Source organism: Ranitomeya imitator, chromosome 5 (assembly GCF_032444005.1).
Source record: "Ranitomeya imitator isolate aRanImi1 chromosome 5, aRanImi1.pri, whole genome shotgun sequence".
Taxonomy (NCBI): Eukaryota; Metazoa; Chordata; class Amphibia; order Anura; family Dendrobatidae; genus Ranitomeya; species Ranitomeya imitator.
This window is the reverse complement of record NC_091286.1, coordinates 295,608,598-295,629,948: the sequence shown is the minus strand read 5'-3', so window position 1 is coordinate 295,629,948 and position 21,351 is coordinate 295,608,598. Positions and strand designations below refer to the sequence as shown.

The window sequence follows — 21,351 nt, the reverse complement described above, 5'->3', positions numbered from 1 at the left end:
CAGGTGTGACTGTTCACCCTGTATCCCTCCGGAAAACCTGTAAGAAAACGACGCACACTGAGGTAGATAAGGGTCTAGTGAAAGACCAGTGTCCACCTCCTACTGACACTAAGCTAAACTGAAGTGCATAATGCCAGTCGGTGGGGTGTACACTGCAGAGGAGGAGCTAGCTTTTTTTTGTGCAGTGTCAGCCTCCTAGTGGCAGCAGCATACACCCATGGTTCCTGTGTCCCCCAATGAGAGGCGATAGAGAAAACCGGATTCGGAGGCCGGATTCATCATTTCACATCTCAGTTTCATACGTTTTTCGCCGGATCAGTCGCTGGGCGTTTTTTTGCCGGACAGGAAAAAAAAACCTTCTTCTGTACGTTTTCTCCGTCCGCTGGAAACAGCTTTTTTGACGGATCCGGCAAAAAATGGATGAAACGTGTGGCCTTCAGGCACAATCCGGCGCTAATACAACTCTGAGAAAAAAATGGATCCGGCGGAAAAAAAAAATAGGATCCGTTTTTTTTTTTTGTTTTTTTTAAACTCGTCGGATTGTGCCTGACAGATTGATGTGTGAAAGTAGCCAGATAGATATCTATACATACATAGATAGATATATCTATAGATATAACTATGGATCTATCTATCGATTGCAAAGTTGCTTGTGTTTTAGAAGTACTTTGCAGTTTTTACCCATTTAATATGATGAGACATCCCCGTTAAAGGAGCAGAAAGCATTTCTTGACCCGGTCTTACAGGATAGATTTAAAAATGATAGATTTAAAAATGTTCATCCTGAAGTTGATAACAGGATTTGTATTGCTGCTCTGCTAGGCGCACAGAGGATTATCCACAACGGTACAACGACAAATCAATGACCATGACAGTCAGCAAAGGTGTTGTGTGTCACATTTGCAAGCCATCACCTATCCACATAAGTGGCAAGCTGCTGATCGCTGGTATCCCCATCCACTCATGAAAAAATGGGGGTACTGAGCCCCCGACTCAAAGCAGTGTTTGTATATGCACACGGTTGCTCCATGTCTGACAGATAGGCAAGGGAAGAACTGACTGTGGATACATGATCAGTTGTAATTATGGAACAAATCCTATTAAATGCAAGCAAATGTATTGACATGTAACATTCACTCACCAATGGAAAAAGAATACTATCTATTCCCATCAAATTAGTAATTATAATAAAAGAATTAGGAAACTGGAATCAAATACTTAGATATAATAACACAAGAAAATCGGGAGATACCTTGTGGTTTTACTTCCATTGTGACATGTGGAATACTACCGAGAACTGCCACCAGCTCCTCATAACTGCTATCCTCTAGAAAGCTGAACAGCAGACGACGATCTGACTCCTTCATGCTGACCAGGTCCCGGATGGTCTTGATTTTAAACTGAATTCAGAAATAAATTAGGTCAATCTGAGTGCGTTGCAAATATTTTATGTAATGACACAATGAAAAGTTCTTTATGACAATTCTGCTTGAAAATGTTCTATACTCATATTCATAACAAATTCACTCTATGACAGGGTCTAGCATAAAGGCCCTTTAGAGATGTGTACAGAACATGGTAGGAAAATATTTGTACTTCTGTCGGGCTGTTCAACAATACAAATGCACACACATTACATTATATATGGGTGTTTTTCTGCAAATGGGAGAGGATGACTGCTCCATATTGAAGGGCGGATGGATGGACGGGGTCATGTATCGAGAGATTTTTGGCCAACATCCTCCTTCCTTCAATAAGAGCATTGAAGATGGTTCGTGGCTGGGCAACTAATGAGTGGCTCTGTAAGGAGCATTTCGAGGTCCTGCAGTGGCCTAGCCAGTCTCCAGACCTGAACCCAATAGAAAATCTTTGGAGGGAGCTGAAAAGCAAGGTTGCCCAGTGACAGCCCCAAAACCTGAAAGATCTGGAGAAGATCTGTATGGAGGAGTGGTCAAAATCCCTGCTGCAGTGTGTGCAAACTTGGTCAAGATCCACAGGAAATGTCTGACCTCTGTAATTGCAAACAAAGGTTTCTGTACCAAATGTCAAGTTCTGTTTTTTCTATTGTAACAAATACTGATTTTATGCAATAAAATATAAATTATGTAAACATTATACAATGTGATTTTCTGTGTTTTATTGTAAGATTCTGTCTCACAGTTGAAGTGTACATATGATAAAATATAATCATAGACCTCTCCATTCTTTTTAGGTGGGAAAACTTGCAAAATCATGTGTGTATACACACTTTCTGTATAAAACCCACACTGAACGAAATTATAAAAGCAACACTTTTGTTTTTGCGCCCATTTTTCATGAGCTGATCTAATAATTTTTCTATGTACACAAAATGCCTTTTTGTCTCAAATATTGCTCATTAATTTGTCTAAATCTGTTAGTGTGCACTTCTGCTTTGCAGAGATAATCCATCCACTTAACAGGTGTGACATATCCAAATGCTGATTAGACATGATTATTACACTGATGCCTTAGGGTGGTCATGATAAAAGGCCACGCTAAAATGTGCAGTTTTATCACACAGCACAGTGCCTCAGCTGTCACAAGTTTAGAGGGAGCTGTTGCCTGTGAATTGAATGTTCATTTCTCTACCATATGCAGTCTCCAAAGGCGTTTCAGAGAATTTGGAGGTACATCCAACTGGAGTCACAACCGAAGACCACGTGTAACCACACCAGCCCAGGATCTCACCATCCTCACCTCCGAGATCGTCTGAGACCAGCCACCTAGAAAGCTGCTGCAACGGTCGGCTTGTATAATCAAAGAATTCTTGCACAAACCGTCTCAGAGTAGCTCATCTGTATGCTGATCATCCTCATCGGGGTCTCCACCTGACTGCAGTTCTTTGTCGTAGCCGACTTGAGTGGGCAAATGCTCACATTTGATGGCATCTGACACGTTGGAGAGCTGTTGTGTGGGTGAGCGGTTTGCTGAGGTCATCATTGTGAATCGAGTGGCCCATTGTGGCAGTGGGGTTATGGTATGGGCAGGCGTATGTTATAAACAACGAATGCAGGTGCATTTTATTGCTGCCACTTTGAAGGCACAGAGATACAGTGATGAGATCCTGAGGGCCATTGCTGTGCCATTCACCCACATCCCATCGTCTCATGTTACAGCATGATAATGCAAGGCCCCATGGTGCAACGATCTGTCCACAATTCCTGGGAGATGAAAACTTCCCTTCTTGCATAGCCAGCATAAATGGAAAATTCCTTGTCATTAAAGGGTTAAAGCATCACTCCAGCATGTTTTTCTTTTATTGCAGCACTGGAGTGGTGCTTTTCATTAAAGTTTCCAGCCCCTAGTACTATACTTACACGCTGTTGTCTTGATCTTCTATCGCCGCCAATCCTGCTGATCTCCAGCAGTTTGTCATTTGCTGGAGCAAGCCGGAAGCCACTTTTCCATGAAAGTCTATGAGAGCCTCGCTCTGGCTCGCATAGACTTACACAGAGCGCTCATGACCTTTACCGCTGACTTCTGTTCAGTCATAATTTTCGGTCACAAGATGGTGCTGTGGTATGTGAGCGGCGCTGATAAAAGTTGAAGACGGTGGCGGATAAGTATTGTGACTATGGACAGGGACCTTAGATTAGTAGCACCACTACAGCGTGGAAAAAAAAACAAAAACCTGCAGAAATGGTGCTTTAAACAGGGAGTGAACGGTCATCACTTTTACATCATTAGCGATCTACATGATTTCACATCATATCATCACTCTAAAAGATTTAATAGAATATTTAAAATGCTTTATTATACAGAAATTGGCATGGCACAATGAGAAAACACCCACATGGGATAGAAACAAGCCCAATGTACCTTTTTGTGGTTGAAAACTCGTCTTAAGTGGTCCTCTTCAATAAATGGTAGCTGCAAAAAGGGCGATTTGAACTGTTGGAGGCCCTGGACGATCATCTGACAGAGCTTCATGCAGTTCTCCAGAGAAGAAAGTGATGGTGGTCGGAGTTCCCGCTCTACAGAAAAAGTAGGAAAAATAGACCAATGATTACACGCTTGCCAGCGATGAGAACTTTTAATATTTCACGATTACATGAAACTTGTTTTATAGGAACCAATTTCAGAAAGGCAAGAAAAGTCTATATATGTCCCTTTATGGGTACATTCTACGAAAACAAATAAAAGATATGCACTAATAGATTTAGGGCTCCTTTTCACTTGCGAGAAATACGTGCGAGTCTCGCATGTTAAAACCAAGCTCTGGCGCCGGCACTTGGGAGCGGAGCGTGCAGCTCCATGTATTGCTATGCAGCCGCACGCTCCGCTCTGGAGTGCCAGAGCTTGGTTTTAACATGCGAGATACGGACGTTTATCTCGCAAGTGGAAAGGAGCCCTTATACTGAATTACGTCAAGTGATCACCCATTTCTTGGAGTAATTTCCCGATTGGGTGTCCCAGCAGAAATAGAGTACAAGGGCTCTGAAGATATCAATATTACAACACATAAACACAAGCAACTTTATAAAATATCTTATCGGCAAGATCTGCTTCTTTCTCTGCCAGAACTGATCAATTATCAAAATTCTCAGTTCTGAGGTAAAATCTGTGTTCAGTGAGGACACTTTCCCATTACTGATACAACTCTATGTAGGATGGAGGTGCTAAATGCAGAGTTCCGCCTCCTTAATCTTCCTCCTCCTCCTCCACATATAATGTTATCAGTAGCAGCCGCCATCTCCTCTCAGTAATGGGAAAGTGTCGTCACTGAACACAGATTTTACCTCAGAGCTGAGAATTTTGATGACGACGGATCAGTCCTGGCAGAGAAAGAAGCAGATCTCGCCAATAAGATATAACACAAAGTTGCTTGTTTGCATGTGCACTATGGATTTATTAAATACAAATTAAAAACAACAGAGATTGTCCATTTGCTAGGCAACCCTCCATGAATTGCGATTGTCAAACAGCCGCAACACATGCAGCAAAAACTACAGTGGGGAAAATAAGTATTTGATTCATTGATAATTTAGAAAGTTGCAACGTTTCCCACCCATAAAAGAATGGAGAGATGTGTAATTTTTATCATAGGTACACTTCAACTGTGACAGACAAAATCTAAAAATAAAAACCAGAAAATCACATTGTATCATTTTAAAATGATGCTTGCATTTTATTGCATGAAATAAGTATTTGATCACCTACCAACCAGCAAGAATTCTGGCTCTCACACACCTGTCAGTTTTTCTCGTACTCTGCACTCATAACCTGTATTAATCACACCAGTTTAAACTCATTACCTGTATTAAAGATACATGCCCTCACACGCAATCACACCCTAACCTCTCCACCATGGCCAAGACCAAAGATCTGTTTAAGACACAGGGACAAAACTGTAGACCTGCACAATTCCGGAATGGGCTACAGGACAATAGGTAAGCATCTTGGGGAGAAGGCAACAACTGGTACAATTATTAGAAAATGGAAAAAACACAAGATGACTGTCAATATTCCTTGGTCTGGGGCTCCATGCAAGATCTCGCTTTGTGGCGTAAGGATGATTCTGAGAGAGGTCAGGAATCAGCCCAGACCTACATGGAAGGACCTGTTCAATGACCAAAAGACCTGGAACCACAGTCTCAAACATTACCATTAGTAACACACTACGATGACATGGATTAAAATCCTACAGGGCACACAAGGTCCCCAGGCTCACGCCAGCAAAGGTCCAGCCCGGTTTGAAGTTCACCAATGACCATCTAGATGATCCAGAGGAGGCATGGGAGAAGGGCATGTGGTCAGATCAGACCAAATAGAACTTTTTGGTATCACCTCCACTCGCCGTATTTAGATGAAGGAGGATGATGAGAACAACCCCAAGAACACCGTTCCAACCGTGAAGTATGGTGGGGTGGGGGAAACATCATACTTTGGGGATGCTTTTCTGCAAAGGGGACAGAATAACTGCAACGTATTGGAGGGAGGATGGGGTCATGTACCATGAAAATTTGGCCAACAACCTCCTTCATTCATTAAGAGCATTAAAGATGGGCCGTTGCTGGGTCTTCCAGCATGACAATGACCCAAAACACACAGCCAGGGCAACTAAGGAGTGGCTCCGTAAGAAGCATTTCAAGGTTCTGAAGTGGCCTAGCCAGTCTCCAGACCTGAACTAGATAGAAAGTCTTTAGAGGGAGCTGAAACTCAATTTTGCCCATCAACAGCCCGAAACTTGAAAGATCTGGAGAAGATCTGTATGGAGGAGTGGTCAAAATCCCTGCTGCAGTGTCTGCAAGCTTGGTCAAGAACTATGAGAAATGTCTGACCTCTGTAATTGCAAAGAAAGGCTTCTGTACCAAATATTAAAGGGGTTGTCCACTACTAGGACAACACCTTCTTAAATGTTCGGCCCGATAAAAAAAAAAAAAAAAGCCTATACTCACCTACCGGGCTAGTGCCATTCCAGCGGTGTCAGCACTTGCGGTTCCGGGGAGGTGATGCGGTGGAATGATACGGGAAGCCTGGTGTCCAGTCAGCACTGGCGTCAGTGTCTCCGACTTCGGACAAACTCAACATGAAGAGGAAGTCTGGGAGGTGCTGCAGCCCTGGCTTCCTCTTCAGTTCATATGATGGCGGAGACAGTGACACCAGCGCTGACTGGACAACGGCGTTACGTATCATAACAACTGCATCACAGCCCCGGGGAGAGCGAGTGCCAACACTGCGGAAACTACGACGGCATGTGAGGAGAGCTGAGGCTTTATTATTTTAATCGGGGTTGAACATTTAGTTTAAGAAGAGGATGTTCTAGTACTGGACTACCCCTTTATGTTCTGTTTTTATATTGTATCAAGTACTTATTTCATTCAATAAAATGCAAATTAATTATGTAAAAATCATACAATGTGATTTTCTGGTTTTTATTTTTAGATTCTGTCTCTCACAGTTGAAGTGTACCTATGATAAAAGATTACAGACCTCTACATTATTTGTAGGTGGGAAAACTTGCAAAATCAGCATTTTATCAAATACTTTTTTTCACAGCTGCACATACAGTGGGGAAAATAAAAGCCACTGGAGCCAACCTCAATTTTCACTGACGATAGAGGAAACAAAAGCTTTAATCCGGCACAACCAATATTTGGATACTTTAGTCTTGGACTATAGCAAGATGCGCTGCTTTTACCAGAAAATACTAAGGAGTCACTGTCAAAGATTTTTTTTTTTTTTAATAATGTAAAAAAAAAAATATATATATATATATATATATATATATATATATATATATATATAGTTTTAGGCAAAAAGAAGTCATCAATATAAATCATTAAAAACGATCCATGTGTATTTACCTTCCCGACTACGGGCCATGATTATAAGCTGGCATATGACATTAACCATTTCTTGTAGCAAAGCAGGGCATTTCTTTAGAATAAACTGCTGATCTAAGAAAAGAGAAGAAAAAGGAGTAATCCTATGTAAATACAACAACAACAACAAAAATCTTGGGTAATCTTATTTTTTTACCTTCTTTCAGATTCTCAGGAACCTGCATACGTGACAAGTGAGCAAGTAGAAGGACCCTGGATTTTAAACTGTATGGACAGGTTAGCGGAGGTTCGTTCTTCTTAAGATTGATGCCACCAATTTCTCTTATCAACTAGGGGCAGAAAAGATGAAACAAATACATCCTTATCACAAAGGAGAACTTTCCATATACTAGAGTCCTAATGCCAGAATTACAAATATAGATTACCTGAGGAATCAGTACATTATCTGCAGGTCTGCTTGAGGCATCTTTATTATACTGTGGGTCAAACTCTGATGCTCCGGCTAAGACCATAATGAGACCTAAAAAACAGATTCACAGGAATAACCAAAGACCCTGGATACAAGAATAGAGTAGGATTGGATCGCATGTGGGCATGGGAATTGAAAATATATGACTTATTCTCATTACCCAAGAATCAAAATGAGAGATCCACAACGTCTTTATTGACCCACTGCCGTGTGCAAAAAATCTAGGAGGCTGTTTAATGCTGACATTTTTTAGTTAGAAATGTTTTGGTCTAACACCAAGTTAGAGTCCCTTTTCTTTTTTACTTGCTTATAAAGAGCCAATAATTCCACAGCGGTTTACGGACATCATCACTGTCCCCATCGGGGCTCACAATCTAAACTCCCTATCAGTATGCCTTCGGAGTGTGGGAGGAAACAGGAGAACCCGGAGGAAACCCATGCAAACACGGGGAGAACACAGGACCTCAGCGCTACAAAGCTACAGTGCTAACCACAGACACCGTGCTGCCCCAACATTAAAACCTAATGTAGCTGCTAATCAGGGCTGTGAAGTCAGACTCGTGGGGTCAGAGTCCATTTTGGTGGAGTCAAGGAAATTGAGGAGTCAGAGGTTTGGCTTACCCACTCCACAGCCCTGCTGCTAATTAATGGAAATCCTTATGGATATTCACAATTCAAAGTGAAGCTTTCTCTTTGCAGTAATTGCTATAGACTTCAATGGAAAGTAATGCCACCCCTACATCCAATGCAATGCTGAAATTGCCATTGATTCCAATTGAAAAAGCTGCCACCAACAGTCATGTTGAATAAAGCCCCTTTCACACATCCCTTTTTTTGCTATCAGTTGCAATCCGTCGAATTTTGAAAATAAAAACGGATCCAGATCAGTTTTTTTTCTCATAGACTTGTATTAGCGACGGATTGCGATGGATGGCCTCACGTTTCATCTGTCGTTTGCCAGATCCATCGAAAATTGTGGATACGGTGGCCAGAGATGATGGACAAAGTAAGGCTTTTTGTCTGCGTCAAAAAAAACAGACAGCGACGGATCTGTCGTTTGGAAGCCTATTGGCGAAGGATTCAGTGTTTTCTGAGCATGCTCCGATTTTTTTAGGATCCTTTAGTCAGCCTCCCCTAGTTGGATCAGTCACAAAAACGGATCCGTAACATCATTTTTTTACAATCTGTGACGGATCCGTCGAGCTGACGGATTGCGAATGATGGCAAACAACTGATGTGTGAAAGCAGCCTTAGTCATCAGGTGGTTTAGGACCCAGATTTTCCTTCAAAAGGAGCATCCCAGATGGAGGACACACATCTTTCAGGCAATTATGGCACAGTTCTTGGGTGAGGTGTATTGTAAAAAATATGCAGCGCCTTCATTTTAAGCATGCAGAGAAAATTTTCTGACTGTCTGAAGTGGCACAAACACATTTTACATTTTTACAGTTTTTTTTTTTTTTAAATAGATATACTCACGCTTCATGTCCATGTTCCGTGTCTTATATACAAAGTATGTGTAGATCTGTGTAGTGCGTATAAGGATCTGGTCTCCACTATATCGAATTGATTTATACCACCAAGAACCCTAAAACAGTTCAATGCAAAGTTATATGGTTATCAAGGTACAGAGTACTGCGCACTGTATTCTATAACATCACAAATAATTTAGAGGGGACATTTATTGTTACTGTGCAGAAAATGTATAATGGTGCCCCTGATACATTGTGTCCTCTGCCCCACCACATAGAGGTTCATTAGCTGCTGGATGCACAGGCTGTTGCCACTGATCTCACAGGAGGCAGGATAAATGAACATTCCACAATGATGACAAATGGTGGGGTCTTTTGTACGCTGCTGATCTGAATGACATTACTCCACTACTTTTACATTGATGGCCTATTCTTAGGATAGGTCATCAATGTCTGATCAGCAAGGGTCCAACACCAGGCACCCCGCCAATCCGCTGCTATCAGTATCGGCGGCAGCTGAACGGCTCCGTTTTCTAGTAGCGAACGTGGCTTGTTACTGCAAATCCAACTCTAACAACTCCACAGCTGATCGTCAGGGGTGCTGGGTGTTGGACCCTGGCTGATCAGACACTGATGACCTATCCTAAAGGATAGGCCATCGATGTAAAAGTAGTGAATAACCTCTATTGCCTGTGCCTTTAATCCAAGTATGATGAGCTTTGAGCCCACCTCAGCAAATTACACCAGTGCAGTACAAGGAGTTCAGAATCCAGACATGTATGCTATTCTTTCAGCTTAGGTCACACACATTGACCGCCAACTTTTGTCCCAAGCCTGTCCAACTACTTAAAGTCTGAGGCAACGGTCAAAAGCTCTCAATGTAAGTCTATGAGAGCCTCGTTTTGGCTCTCAGACATGCACTGAGTTGTGACTTTGAGATTACCCAGCAAACAATTAAGTGATTCGGCAGGTAACAACGGCGCTGGTAACAGATGAAAACTGCAGCTAGTAAGTAAGATTAATGGCACCACTCCAGCGCTGAAATAAAACAAAAACAAACAAAAAACGTGGGAGTGGGGCTTTAACATCTTCAGGACATGCGTCGTACATGTATTGCACATGTCGTGTCTCTCCCTTTGATTTGGGCTACGGCGCTGAGCCCACATCTTTCCTTCCACGTGTCAGCTGTTTTGAACAGCTGACATGTGCCCCTACCAGTTACGGGTGGAATCGCAATCAATCTCTTACAGCAGCATTTAATGTGATCGCGCTGGAAGCACGGCAATAATCCCGCCCATCGGCGCCCATGTCACATGACCGCGGTTGCCGATAGGTTGGCATGACAACCCCTGTGGTTGTCATTGCCTGATTGCTATCTGCGCCACCCAGCGGTCGGTGCTCATAGCAAGTAAGCAGCACTGCTTTATGTAGCACAAGCAACGGATGATCCCATGGAGACTATTCAAGCAGGTAAAGTATAAATAAAGTATAAATAAATTATAATATACTAGATTGTGGCCCGATTCTAACGCATCGGGTATTCTAGAATATGCATGTCCCCGTAGTATATGGACAATGATGATTCCAGAATTCGCGGCAGACTGTGTCTGTCGCTGATTGGCCGAGGCAACCTTTATGACATCATCATCGCCATGGCAACCATTATGACATCTACATCGATACTGTGCCCGTCGCTGAATCAGAAACGTGAGATGTCTACGTCCTTTATGACATCATCGTCGCTGTGCCCGTTGCTGATTGGCGGCCTCGACCGGGATTTCCAGGACAGAAAGACAGACAGACGGAAAAACCCTTAGACAATTAGATTTAGAATATATATATATATATATATATATATATATATATATATTATTATTATTATTATTATTATTATACATTTTTATAGCGCCATTTATTCCATGGCGCTTTACATGTGAATACGGGGCAAATATAGACAAATACATTAAACATGAGCAGATAACAAGGCACACGAGTACATAAGGAGGGACACACACAACATAACACATAACACACACATATACTCAAGTATAAGCCATCCCGAGTATAAGCCGACCCCCTAATTTTGCCGCAAAAAACTGGGAAAATTAATGACTCGAGTATAAGCCTAGGGTGGGAAATGCAGCTGCTACCGGTAAATGTCAAAAGTAAAAATAGATACCAATAAAAGTAAAATTAATTGAGACATCAGGTTGTGTTTTTGAATATCCATATTGAATCAGGAGCCCCATATAATGCTCCATAAAGTTTATGATGGCCCCATAAGATGCTCCATATTAAAATATGCCCCATATAATCCTGCATAAAGGTTAATAATGGCCCCATAAGATGCTCCATGGACACATTTGTCCAATATAATGCTGCACAAATGCTGATTATGGCCCCATAAGATGCTCCATACAGACACTTGCCCCATATAGTGCTGCACAAACGTTAATTATGGCCCCATATAGTGCTGCACAAACGTTATGGCCCCATATAGTGCTGCACAAATGTTATGGCCCATATAGTGCTGCACAAACGTTATGGCCCCATACAGACACTTGCCCCATGTGCGGTTGCTGCGATAAAAAATAAATACATCACATACTCACCTTTCCGTCGCTCAGGCCCCCGGCACTTTCAATATTCACCTGACTTCGTTCCGGCGCAGCTCAGTCTTCAGCGTCTTCTGCACTGACGTTCAGGCAGAGGGCGCGCACTAACCACGTCACCGCGCCCTCTGACCTGAGCGTCACTGCAGAAGACGCTGAAGACTGAGCTGCGCCCGGAACGGGGAGAGGTGAATATCGTGCAGCGCTCCGCTCCCCGTTATACTCACCTGCTCCTGGCGCGGTGCAGTCCCTGCTTCCCCAGCGCCGCAGCTTCTTCCTGTACTCAGCAGTCACCGTTACCGCTCATTACAGTAATGAATATGCAGCTCCACCTCTATGGGAGGTGGAGCCGCATATTCATTACTGTAATGAGTGGTACCATGTGACCGCTCAGTACAGGAAGAAGCTGCCGGCGCCGGGGGAGCCAGGGACCTGCAGGGACCGCGCCCGGAGTAGGTGAGTATAATTAGACCCCCGCTACCCCCCTCCCCTGCCGACCCCTGGGTATGACTCGAGTATAAGCTGAGCTGCCCGTCATGGCTGTCGAGACCAATCAGCGACGTGCACAGTCCGGAAGAAAATGGCCGCTCCTTACTCCCTGCACTCACTGCCCGGCGCCCGCATACACCCCTCCAGTCTGCCCTCACACAGGGTTAATGGCAGCGGTAACGGACCGCGTTATGCCGCGGTGTAATGCAGTCCGTTACCGCTGCTATTAACCCTGTGTGACCAAGTTTTTTACTATTGACGCAGCCTATGCAGCGCCAATAGTAAAAACATCGAATGTAAAAATAATTAAAAAAATAAAAAATGATTATATACTCACCTACACCGCCTTTCCCGCTCCTCGCAATGCAACCGGCACGTTCCGGTCGCACGGATGGTCTGGCAGAAGGACCTGCCATGACGTCACGGTCATGTGACTGCGACGTCATGACAGGTCCTGCACGACAAGGACCTGCAGTGACGTCACAGTCACGTGACCACGACACGGTCACGTGACGTCAGCACACCCTGGGACCGGAAGATGCCGCCTGCACCCCACACAGCGGAAGGTGAGTATATGTTTCTCTTATTTTTTTTAACCTGTGTCATACGTGGCTGGGCAATATACTACGTCACTGGGCAATATACTATGTGGCTCTGTGCTGTACACTACGTCACTGGGCAATATACTACGTGGACATACATATTCTAGAATACCCGATGAGTTAGAATCGGGCAAGTATGTATGTATATATATATATATTTTTTTTTAAATAACACCCTATTTGCCCAGTCAAAATAAAAAAAACAAATATTTGGTACAGCTGCGCTCACAATTGCCCGATCTATCAAGATATAAAAAGAATTAATCCGACAGCCAGAATTACTATTTTTTGGCCGCCACAACATTGTATTAACATGCAATAACAGGCGATCAAAAGATTGTATCCACAACAAAATGGTATAATTAAAAACATCAGCTCTGCATGCAAAAAATTAAAATCTCTCACTTGGCCCCAGATCCTGAAAAAGAGATGCTATGGGTTTTGGAAAATGACGCTATTTTTTATTTTTTTTTAAACAAACTATGCACTTCTTTCACCACTTAAATAAAAAAGAACCTAGACATGTTTGGTGTCCATGAACTCGTAATGACCTGGAGTATCATATAATGGTAGGTAAGCTTTAGCATTTGGTGAACACGGTAGGAGACAAAAAAAAAAAACCCAATAGCAAAAATGGGCTGCAGCGTGAAGCGGTTAATAATCATCATTACCAGGCTACTACACAAATTCTAAAGCAGCCATATAAAAGGGGTTCACTTGCTACTTTACCCTGAACAAATGCTGTAGCCTCTAAAAAAAAAAAAAAAAAATGTTGACTGTACTGAAATTAGGGCTAGCTGTACTTTGGTTCAAGGTTTCTCCACATAAATCGTTGCGCAAGCTTTCCCAGGAGACAGGCATGTCGTACTCCACATGTCAATGAGCGACAAAAAAAAGGTTGTGTTCGCCCGTACAGAGTCATTGTAGTTCAGGAATACATTGGGCCCGATCAATTTAAAATAACTTGCTGGATTGTTTTACTTTGGGCCACTTGAAGGGTCGGGTGTACAGTAGCAAGCCATGAACATTACAGGCACTCCTAGAGAACATACACTGAGAAATTCAGCAATATGGGACAGCACATGCAGGCATGCTGGGATGCAAATGGTGGACATTTTCAACACCTGCTTTAAAACATCAGTTTCTCATGAACCAAGGTATGTACCGTCCAAATCTCATTACCATAGATCATCTCTTTTAGCAGTTACAGCAAAGTGAATCACCCTGTATTTTCTCCACTCCCTGCACGATTTGTACTGCGGAACAAGTGATTGTTCCTCCTGATGCGCCCTATCTAGGCATGGACAAATAACAAGCCAATATATATGTGACAATTCTAGCACACGCGCTGAAGCAACACTTGGTGTGGTAACAAGCAGATGGAACGGCCTACTGACACGTCTGCCATCTGTCCGGACTCATCCACAGCACTGCATCTGCTGCTTTTAGTAGATCCCAAGTCTTATTAAAAAAAAGAATACTGGGAAAGTGAGTCATCACATGCAACAATTTCACTTGTCATTCCATCCTTAAAGATTTACAAATAACATGGTATTCCAGATTTTAGGATACCCATTTGTGATCAGAGTGTGACACACTTTCCTAAAAAATGATGATTGCATACTATTACAGTAAGGTAGTCTGTGGAACGGTCAGATTTTGGTATCCTTACAAATGGAATCAGTCTTGTGAGATATAATATTTTATATATATATATATATATATATATATATATATATATATATATATATATATATATATATATATATATATATATATATATATATATATATATATATATATATATATATATACATATACATACATACACACACACACAAGATTGTGGCCCGATTCTAACGCATCAGGTATTCTAGAATATGCATGTTCCCGTAGTATATGGACAATGATGATTCCAGAATTCGCGGCAGACTGTGTCCGTTGCTGATTGGCCGAGGCAACCTTTATGACATCTACGTCGATACTGTGCCCGTTGCTGAATCAGAAACGTGAGCTGTCTACGTCCTTTATGACATCATCGTCGCTGTGCCCGTTGCTGATTAGTCGAGGCCTGGCGGCCTCGACCAATCAGAGACACGGGATTTCCAGGACAGAAAGACAGACAGAAAGACAGACAGACGGAAAAACCCTTAGACAATTATATATATACTAGATTGTGGCCCGATTCTAATGCATCGGGTATTCTAGAATATGCATGTCCCCGTAGTATATGGACAATGATGATTCCAGAATTCGCGGCAGATTGTGCCCGTCGCTGATTGGTCGAGGCAACCATTATGACATCTACGTCGATACTGTGTCCATCGCTGAATCAGAAACGTGAGATGTCTACGTCCTTTATGACATCATCGTCGCTGTGCCCGTCGCTGATTGGTCGAAGCAACCTTTATGACATCATCGTCGCCATGGCAACCATTATGACATCATCGTCGCCATGGCAACCATTATGACATCATCGTCGCTGTGCCCGTTGCTGATTGGTCGAAGCAACCTTTATGACATCATCGTCGCCATGGCAACCATTATGACATCATCGTCGCCATGGCAACCATTATGACATCATCGTCGCTGTGCCCGTTGCTGATTGGTCGAGGCCTGGCGGCCTCGACCAATCAGAGACGCAGGATTTCTACGTCGATGCTGTGCCGGTCTCTGATTGGTCGAGGCCTGGCGGCCTCGACCAATCAGAGAGCCGGGATTTCCAGGACAGACAGACGGAAAAACCCTTAGACAATTATATATATAGATATACACACATACGTGTGTGTGTGTGTGTGTGTGTGTGTGTGTGTGTGTGTATATATATGTGTATGTATGTATGTATGTATGTATGTATGTATGTATGTATGTATGTATGTATGTATGTATATACACACACACACACACACACACAAGCACATGTATATGAATCTAGGCCATGTGAAAACAAACAAATATTCGATATGAATCATACTACTCAAAAATATTTTTTCATAAAACTTACAGTTATAGATAAAATGAAGATTCTTAGCGCATAAATTGGCCAATTCATGTGTGCCCATCAACCACGGCAAGGTGATCTCCCTCTGATGGGTCCTACTCTGGTGGCCCAAGAGTGGCATGTACAGTAGAGTATTTTTGAGTAGTATGATTCATATCGAATATTTGTCTGTGTTTTCACATGGCCTAGATTCATATACAAGTGCTGCTGTGTTTCTTTATATCTATATGATACAGCTTGCATTGGGAGAGCTGGTTGGATATGGATATATATATATATATATATATATAGCTATATATCTCTCTCTCTCTCTATATATATATCTATATATATCTATATATATCTATATATATCTATATATATCTATATATATCTATATATATATATATATATATATCTATATATATATATATATATATAAAGGCAGGTCCTTGTCGCACACCAGCCCTGGGACCGGAAGCTACCGCTTGCAAAGGAGCTGTCCCGGGAGCGACGAGAGGAGCGGGAAAGGCGGCGAATGGTGAGTATAGCAGGTTTTTTGTTTTTATTATTATTTTTAACATGACATATTTTTACTATTGATGCTGCATAGGCAGCATCAATAGTAAATAGTTGGGGACACACAGGGTTAACAGCAGCAGTAACGGAGTGCGCTACACCGTGGCCCGTTACCGCTGCCATTAACCCTGTGTGAGCGGTGAGTGGAGGGGATTATGGAGCGGGCGCCGGGCAGTGAGTGCAGGGGAGTAAGGGAGGGACTAATCGGACTGTGCCCGTCGCTGATTGATCGCGGCAGCCATGACAGGCAGCTGCCAAGACCAATCAGCGAATGAATAACCGTGACAGACAGATAGACAGAAGGATAGACGGAATCTAAATATATTTAAGTAAGTTATTAGAAAAGTGGATAATTTCCCATTCTATAAAAGCAAGCGTATAACTAAAACTTAATACCCCTTTAAAGGTCCCATGTAGGTTACGAGACACAGTCATAACTACGGGGGTACGTACCACAACAACTGGAAGGATGACCATGAAAGCTAAACCATAAACCAGCAACACCTGGAAAAAGAATTATAGAGGTAAGTCACACACAGTAATGGTTGTAAGGGTGCAAAGACAAGACACACTACTGAATTACAGAGAAAATTATATAGGAACATATCAGGTACAAATGATACGCTATAAGAAATCTTGATTAGGCTTTTGGGAGAGGTGCATGAGACAGATTCTATTGTTGCTGGGCCTATCACACCACGCATTGGGCATAATCTGCCTTAGTTGTGTCAGGCGTGTTCCTTAAAGGGAACCCATTATGTCCAGAAACACTATTTACCAGCAGATATACGGTTAATCTGGTTAGGGTTAATCTGCAGGTAAATAGTGGTTTTACCCTGTGTAGATGGCTTAGCGTACCATTAAGGTACCGTCACACTTAGCGACGCTGCAGCGATACCGACAACGATCCGGATCGCTGCAGCGTCGCTGTTTGGTCGCTGGAGAGCTGTCACACAGACCGCTCTCCAGCGACCAACGATGCCGGTAACCAGGGTAAACATCGGGTAACTAAGCGCAGGGCCGCGCTTAGTAACCCGATGTTTACCCTGGTTACCATCCTAAAAGTAAAAAAAACAAACACTACATACTTACCTACAGCCGTCTGTCCTCCAGCGCTGTGCTCTGCACTCCTCCTGTACTGTCTGTGTGAGCACAGCGGCCGGAAAGCAGAGCGGTGACGTCACCGCTCTGCTTTCCGGCTGACCGACGCTCACAGACAGTACAGGAGGAGTGCAGAGCACAGCGCTGGAGGACAGACGGCTGTAGGTAAGTATGTACTGTTTGTTTTTTTTACTTTTAGGATGGTAACCAGGGTAAACATCGGGATACTAAGCGCGGCCCTGCGCTTAGTTACCCGATGTTTACCCTGGTTACCAGTGAAGACATCGCTGAATCGGTGTCACACACGCCGATTCAGCGATGTCTGCGGGGAGTCCAGCGACCAAATAAAGTTCTGGACTTTCTTCCCCGACCAGCGACAGCACAGCAGGGGCCTGATCGCTGCTGCCTGTCACACTGGACGATATCGCTAGCGAGGACGCTGCAACGTCACGGATCGCTAGCGATATCGTCTAGTGTGACGGTACCTTTACACTAAACGACTTACCAACGATCACGACCAGCGATACGACCTGGCCGTGATCGTTGGTAAGTCGTTGTGTGTTCGCTGGGGAGCTGTCACACAGACAGCTCTCTCCAGCGACCAACGATCAGGGGAAAGACTTCGGCATCGTTGAAACGGTCTTCAACGATGCCGAAGTCCCCCTGCAGCACCCGGGTAACCAGGGTAAACATCGGGTTACTAAGTGCAGGGCTGCGCTTAGTAACCCGATATTTACCCTGGTTACCATTGTAAAAGTAAAAAAAAAAAAAAAAAAAAAAAAAAAACAGTACATACTCACATTCCAATGTCTGTCACGTCCCCCGCCGTCAGCTTCCCGCACTGACTGTCTGCGCCGACCGTAAAGCAGAGCCAGAGCACAGCGGTGACGTCACTGCTGTGCTCTGCTTTCCGGCCGGCGCTGACAGTCAGTGCAGGGAAGCTGACACCGGGGGACGTGACAGACATCGGAATGTGAGTATGTACTGGTTTTTTTTTTTGTTTTTTTTTTTTAACTTTTACAATGGTAACCAGGGTGAATATCGGGTTACTAAGCGCGGCCCTGCGATTAGTAACCCGATATTTACCCTGGTTACAAGTGAACACATCGCTGGATCGGCGTCACACACGCCGATCCAGCGATGACAGCGGGTGATCAGTGACCAAAAAAAGGTCCTGATCATTCCCCAGAGACCAACGATCTCCCAGCAGTGGCCTGATCGTTGGTCGCTGTCACACATAACGAGATCGTTAGCGGGATCGTTGCTACGTCACAAAAAGCATGACGTTGCAACGATATCGTTAACGATATCGTTATGTGTGAAGGTATCTTTAGTCTACTTTCACATTTCCATCAGTACGGGGCCGTCGCCATGCGTCGGCCCGACGTAGGTTGTGAAATGAATGAACAACGGGGGCAGCGGATGCAGTTTTTCAACGCATCCGCTGCCCCATTGTAATGTCAGAGGAGGAGGGGGCGAAGTTCCGGCCGCGCATGCGCGATCGGAAATGGCAGACACGTTGCACAAAAAAAAGTTACATGGAACTTTTTTTGTGCCGACGGTCCGCCAAAACATGACGCATCCATCGCACGACGGATGCGACGTGTGGCCATAAGTCGCTAATGCAAGTCTATGGAGAAAAACACATCCTGCGGGCAACTTTGCAGGATGCGTTTTTTCTCCAAAACGATGCATTGCAACGTAGCCCAAACAACGCAAGTGTGAAAGTAGCCTTACCGGAGAAGTTTTATCCTCCCTGCAGCCGTTACCTTTCAGTCACCAGGGCAGTGCAGGGAACGATCTCCCTATACAGTGAGCGTGGCTGTGATCAGGGGAAGTGATTACAGCCGCTCTCACAGCACAGTGACCAATCGTTCCCTGCACTGCCCTGATGACTGGAAGGGAGCGGCTTGAGAGAGAAGAAAACTTAATTTTCTCCGTGTAGCCGCTACTCCAGTAAGCCGGCTACGAAACATTTAAACCCCATATACCTGCAGATTAACCCTATATTTGCAGGTGAACAACCTCTCTGCTCAATCAATAGAACACTTATTTTATGACTAACTCACCAGCATAGAATTTTTCTGGTCCACAATCCATGCTGGTAACGCGATGCCAAAATGCGTAGCTTTAAAATGAAGAATGAGAAAAGTTAGAGCGATACTAAAAGTACTGGTACCCTAATGCACAAAAGTAGTTAGATAGATTGACAGTACACGAGAGGGGTGCATTGATGGATACTGAATTAGATATTGCTTTGCAAAGTAGTAAACGCAATCAGAAATCATTGTAGCTGACTAACAGTTAATAGTCGCTTACCCTGTGGTCCATCGGGATTGCCATATTCTTCCCAATTTCTCCTGGACTCATCATCTGTTAAACTACACACAAAAATGTTAGAGAATAAAAAAACAAAACAGAAGTGTGTAACAGAGGATTAGCTTTACCAACACTAGTATGAGAAGAAAAGCTGAGCAGGCGCCTGAGAGCAACCAGGGCATTTGCTGCTTTTAATTGTTTAAATGGCCCATGTTATTCTGCCATGAGAAATTGATTATTGTGAAGCAAATATTAGGCTAGAACCCTGCAGCTCAGCTATGCCAGGCAGACAGCCAACAATTGTGTGATCAGAAGGTCCTACGGAAGTCAGCACTGCCATTCCTTCTGTTAGCAGAATAGCACTTATTGAGTGCCATGTTGTCAGCAAGAGAGAAGACAGAAGTGGTATAAACCGCTTCTGTCTTCTCCCATTCTCCGTAGCCATGTCTGAAAGCCAGGGAACTAACCTATTCTTGCTAGTTTACAGAAGAATCTGTAAGCTTGCATTTTCAATGGTAAGGGGTTAAAGCCCAAGCCCCATTAATTTACAGTGCATGGTAGTTATTAGGTTAAAGTCAGATATTTTGTTTTCATTTGCATAGTAAATTGTACAACGCAATCTATAAGCAATTTGTTTTACATAAAAAACAGGATTAGGAGGATGAGAGCGGCCTCCCTTAGAGGTAGCCATTTTGAAGGGTCCCTGAAGAAAATGCCCATGGTTCCTGTGTCCCCCAATGAGAGGCAATAGAGAAATACAGAATTAGGATAAGCCTAAATTATTTTATTTTTTAATATTTTCTAACCCCAGATTCATTGGGGGCTGTGTCCTGAGAACCAGCCATGCCAAACACACCCAATGACTTTCTATGTTGCCAGTTCACAGCTCTGTGCACATGCTTATGCAGGAGATGAGCGCTCTAGTATTCCAAGTCTGCTCTGTGACTGTTTGCTATGGGGCAAGAAACACAATGGGTCCTAATCATCAGTTGCGATTTTTTCTTACTCAGGTTTCTCTTTTTGTGGTATCTGTTTTATTTCAGAGTGACTACAGACTTGTAGCTTTAGACTGGACTACCCCTTTAATTCATATGTAGAGGCCATAAACAACCGTGCCAAGTCTCATGGCAGGATAAACCCATAGACCAGCCTTATTCTCGCGGAGCAGGAACCTGAAATGAGCCAGTTAAGAAGCCACGGACATACTTACGCTTCATATGCCTTGGCGATTTTCATAAATATAGCTTCATCTCCTCCTTTATCTGGGTGGAATTTCAGAGAAAGAAGACGGTACTGTTTCTTAATTTCCAAGACAGTGGCACCCTTAAAAAAATAAATAAATAAAAACGTTTTGCAAAATGTCAGGATCTTCTGGGATTGAAAGGCCATCCTTGTGTAAAAACATCTGGCAGGACAAAGCT

The 21,351-nt window shown here is 43.3% G+C and overlaps 1 protein-coding gene across 1 annotated transcript in view; it reads right to left on the bottom strand.

Annotated features, from left to right (window-relative positions):
• Nucleotides 1-21,351, bottom strand: part of SEC63 (SEC63 homolog, protein translocation regulator) — a 71,709-nt gene that overhangs the window by 24,905 nt on the left and 25,453 nt on the right. Inside the window, exons 4-13 of the mRNA XM_069726264.1 lie at nucleotides 21,141-21,253; nucleotides 19,931-19,992; nucleotides 19,681-19,739; nucleotides 16,964-17,014; nucleotides 9,256-9,364; nucleotides 7,733-7,827; nucleotides 7,504-7,636; nucleotides 7,329-7,421; nucleotides 3,841-3,995; nucleotides 1,253-1,400 (exon numbers count right to left, since the gene is read on the bottom strand). Of these exons, the coding sequence (XP_069582365.1) occupies nucleotides 1,253-1,400; nucleotides 3,841-3,995; nucleotides 7,329-7,421; nucleotides 7,504-7,636; nucleotides 7,733-7,827; nucleotides 9,256-9,364; nucleotides 16,964-17,014; nucleotides 19,681-19,739; nucleotides 19,931-19,992; nucleotides 21,141-21,253 (1,018 nt within the window). The remainder of the gene's footprint in view (nucleotides 1-1,252; nucleotides 1,401-3,840; nucleotides 3,996-7,328; nucleotides 7,422-7,503; nucleotides 7,637-7,732; nucleotides 7,828-9,255; nucleotides 9,365-16,963; nucleotides 17,015-19,680; nucleotides 19,740-19,930; nucleotides 19,993-21,140; nucleotides 21,254-21,351) is intronic.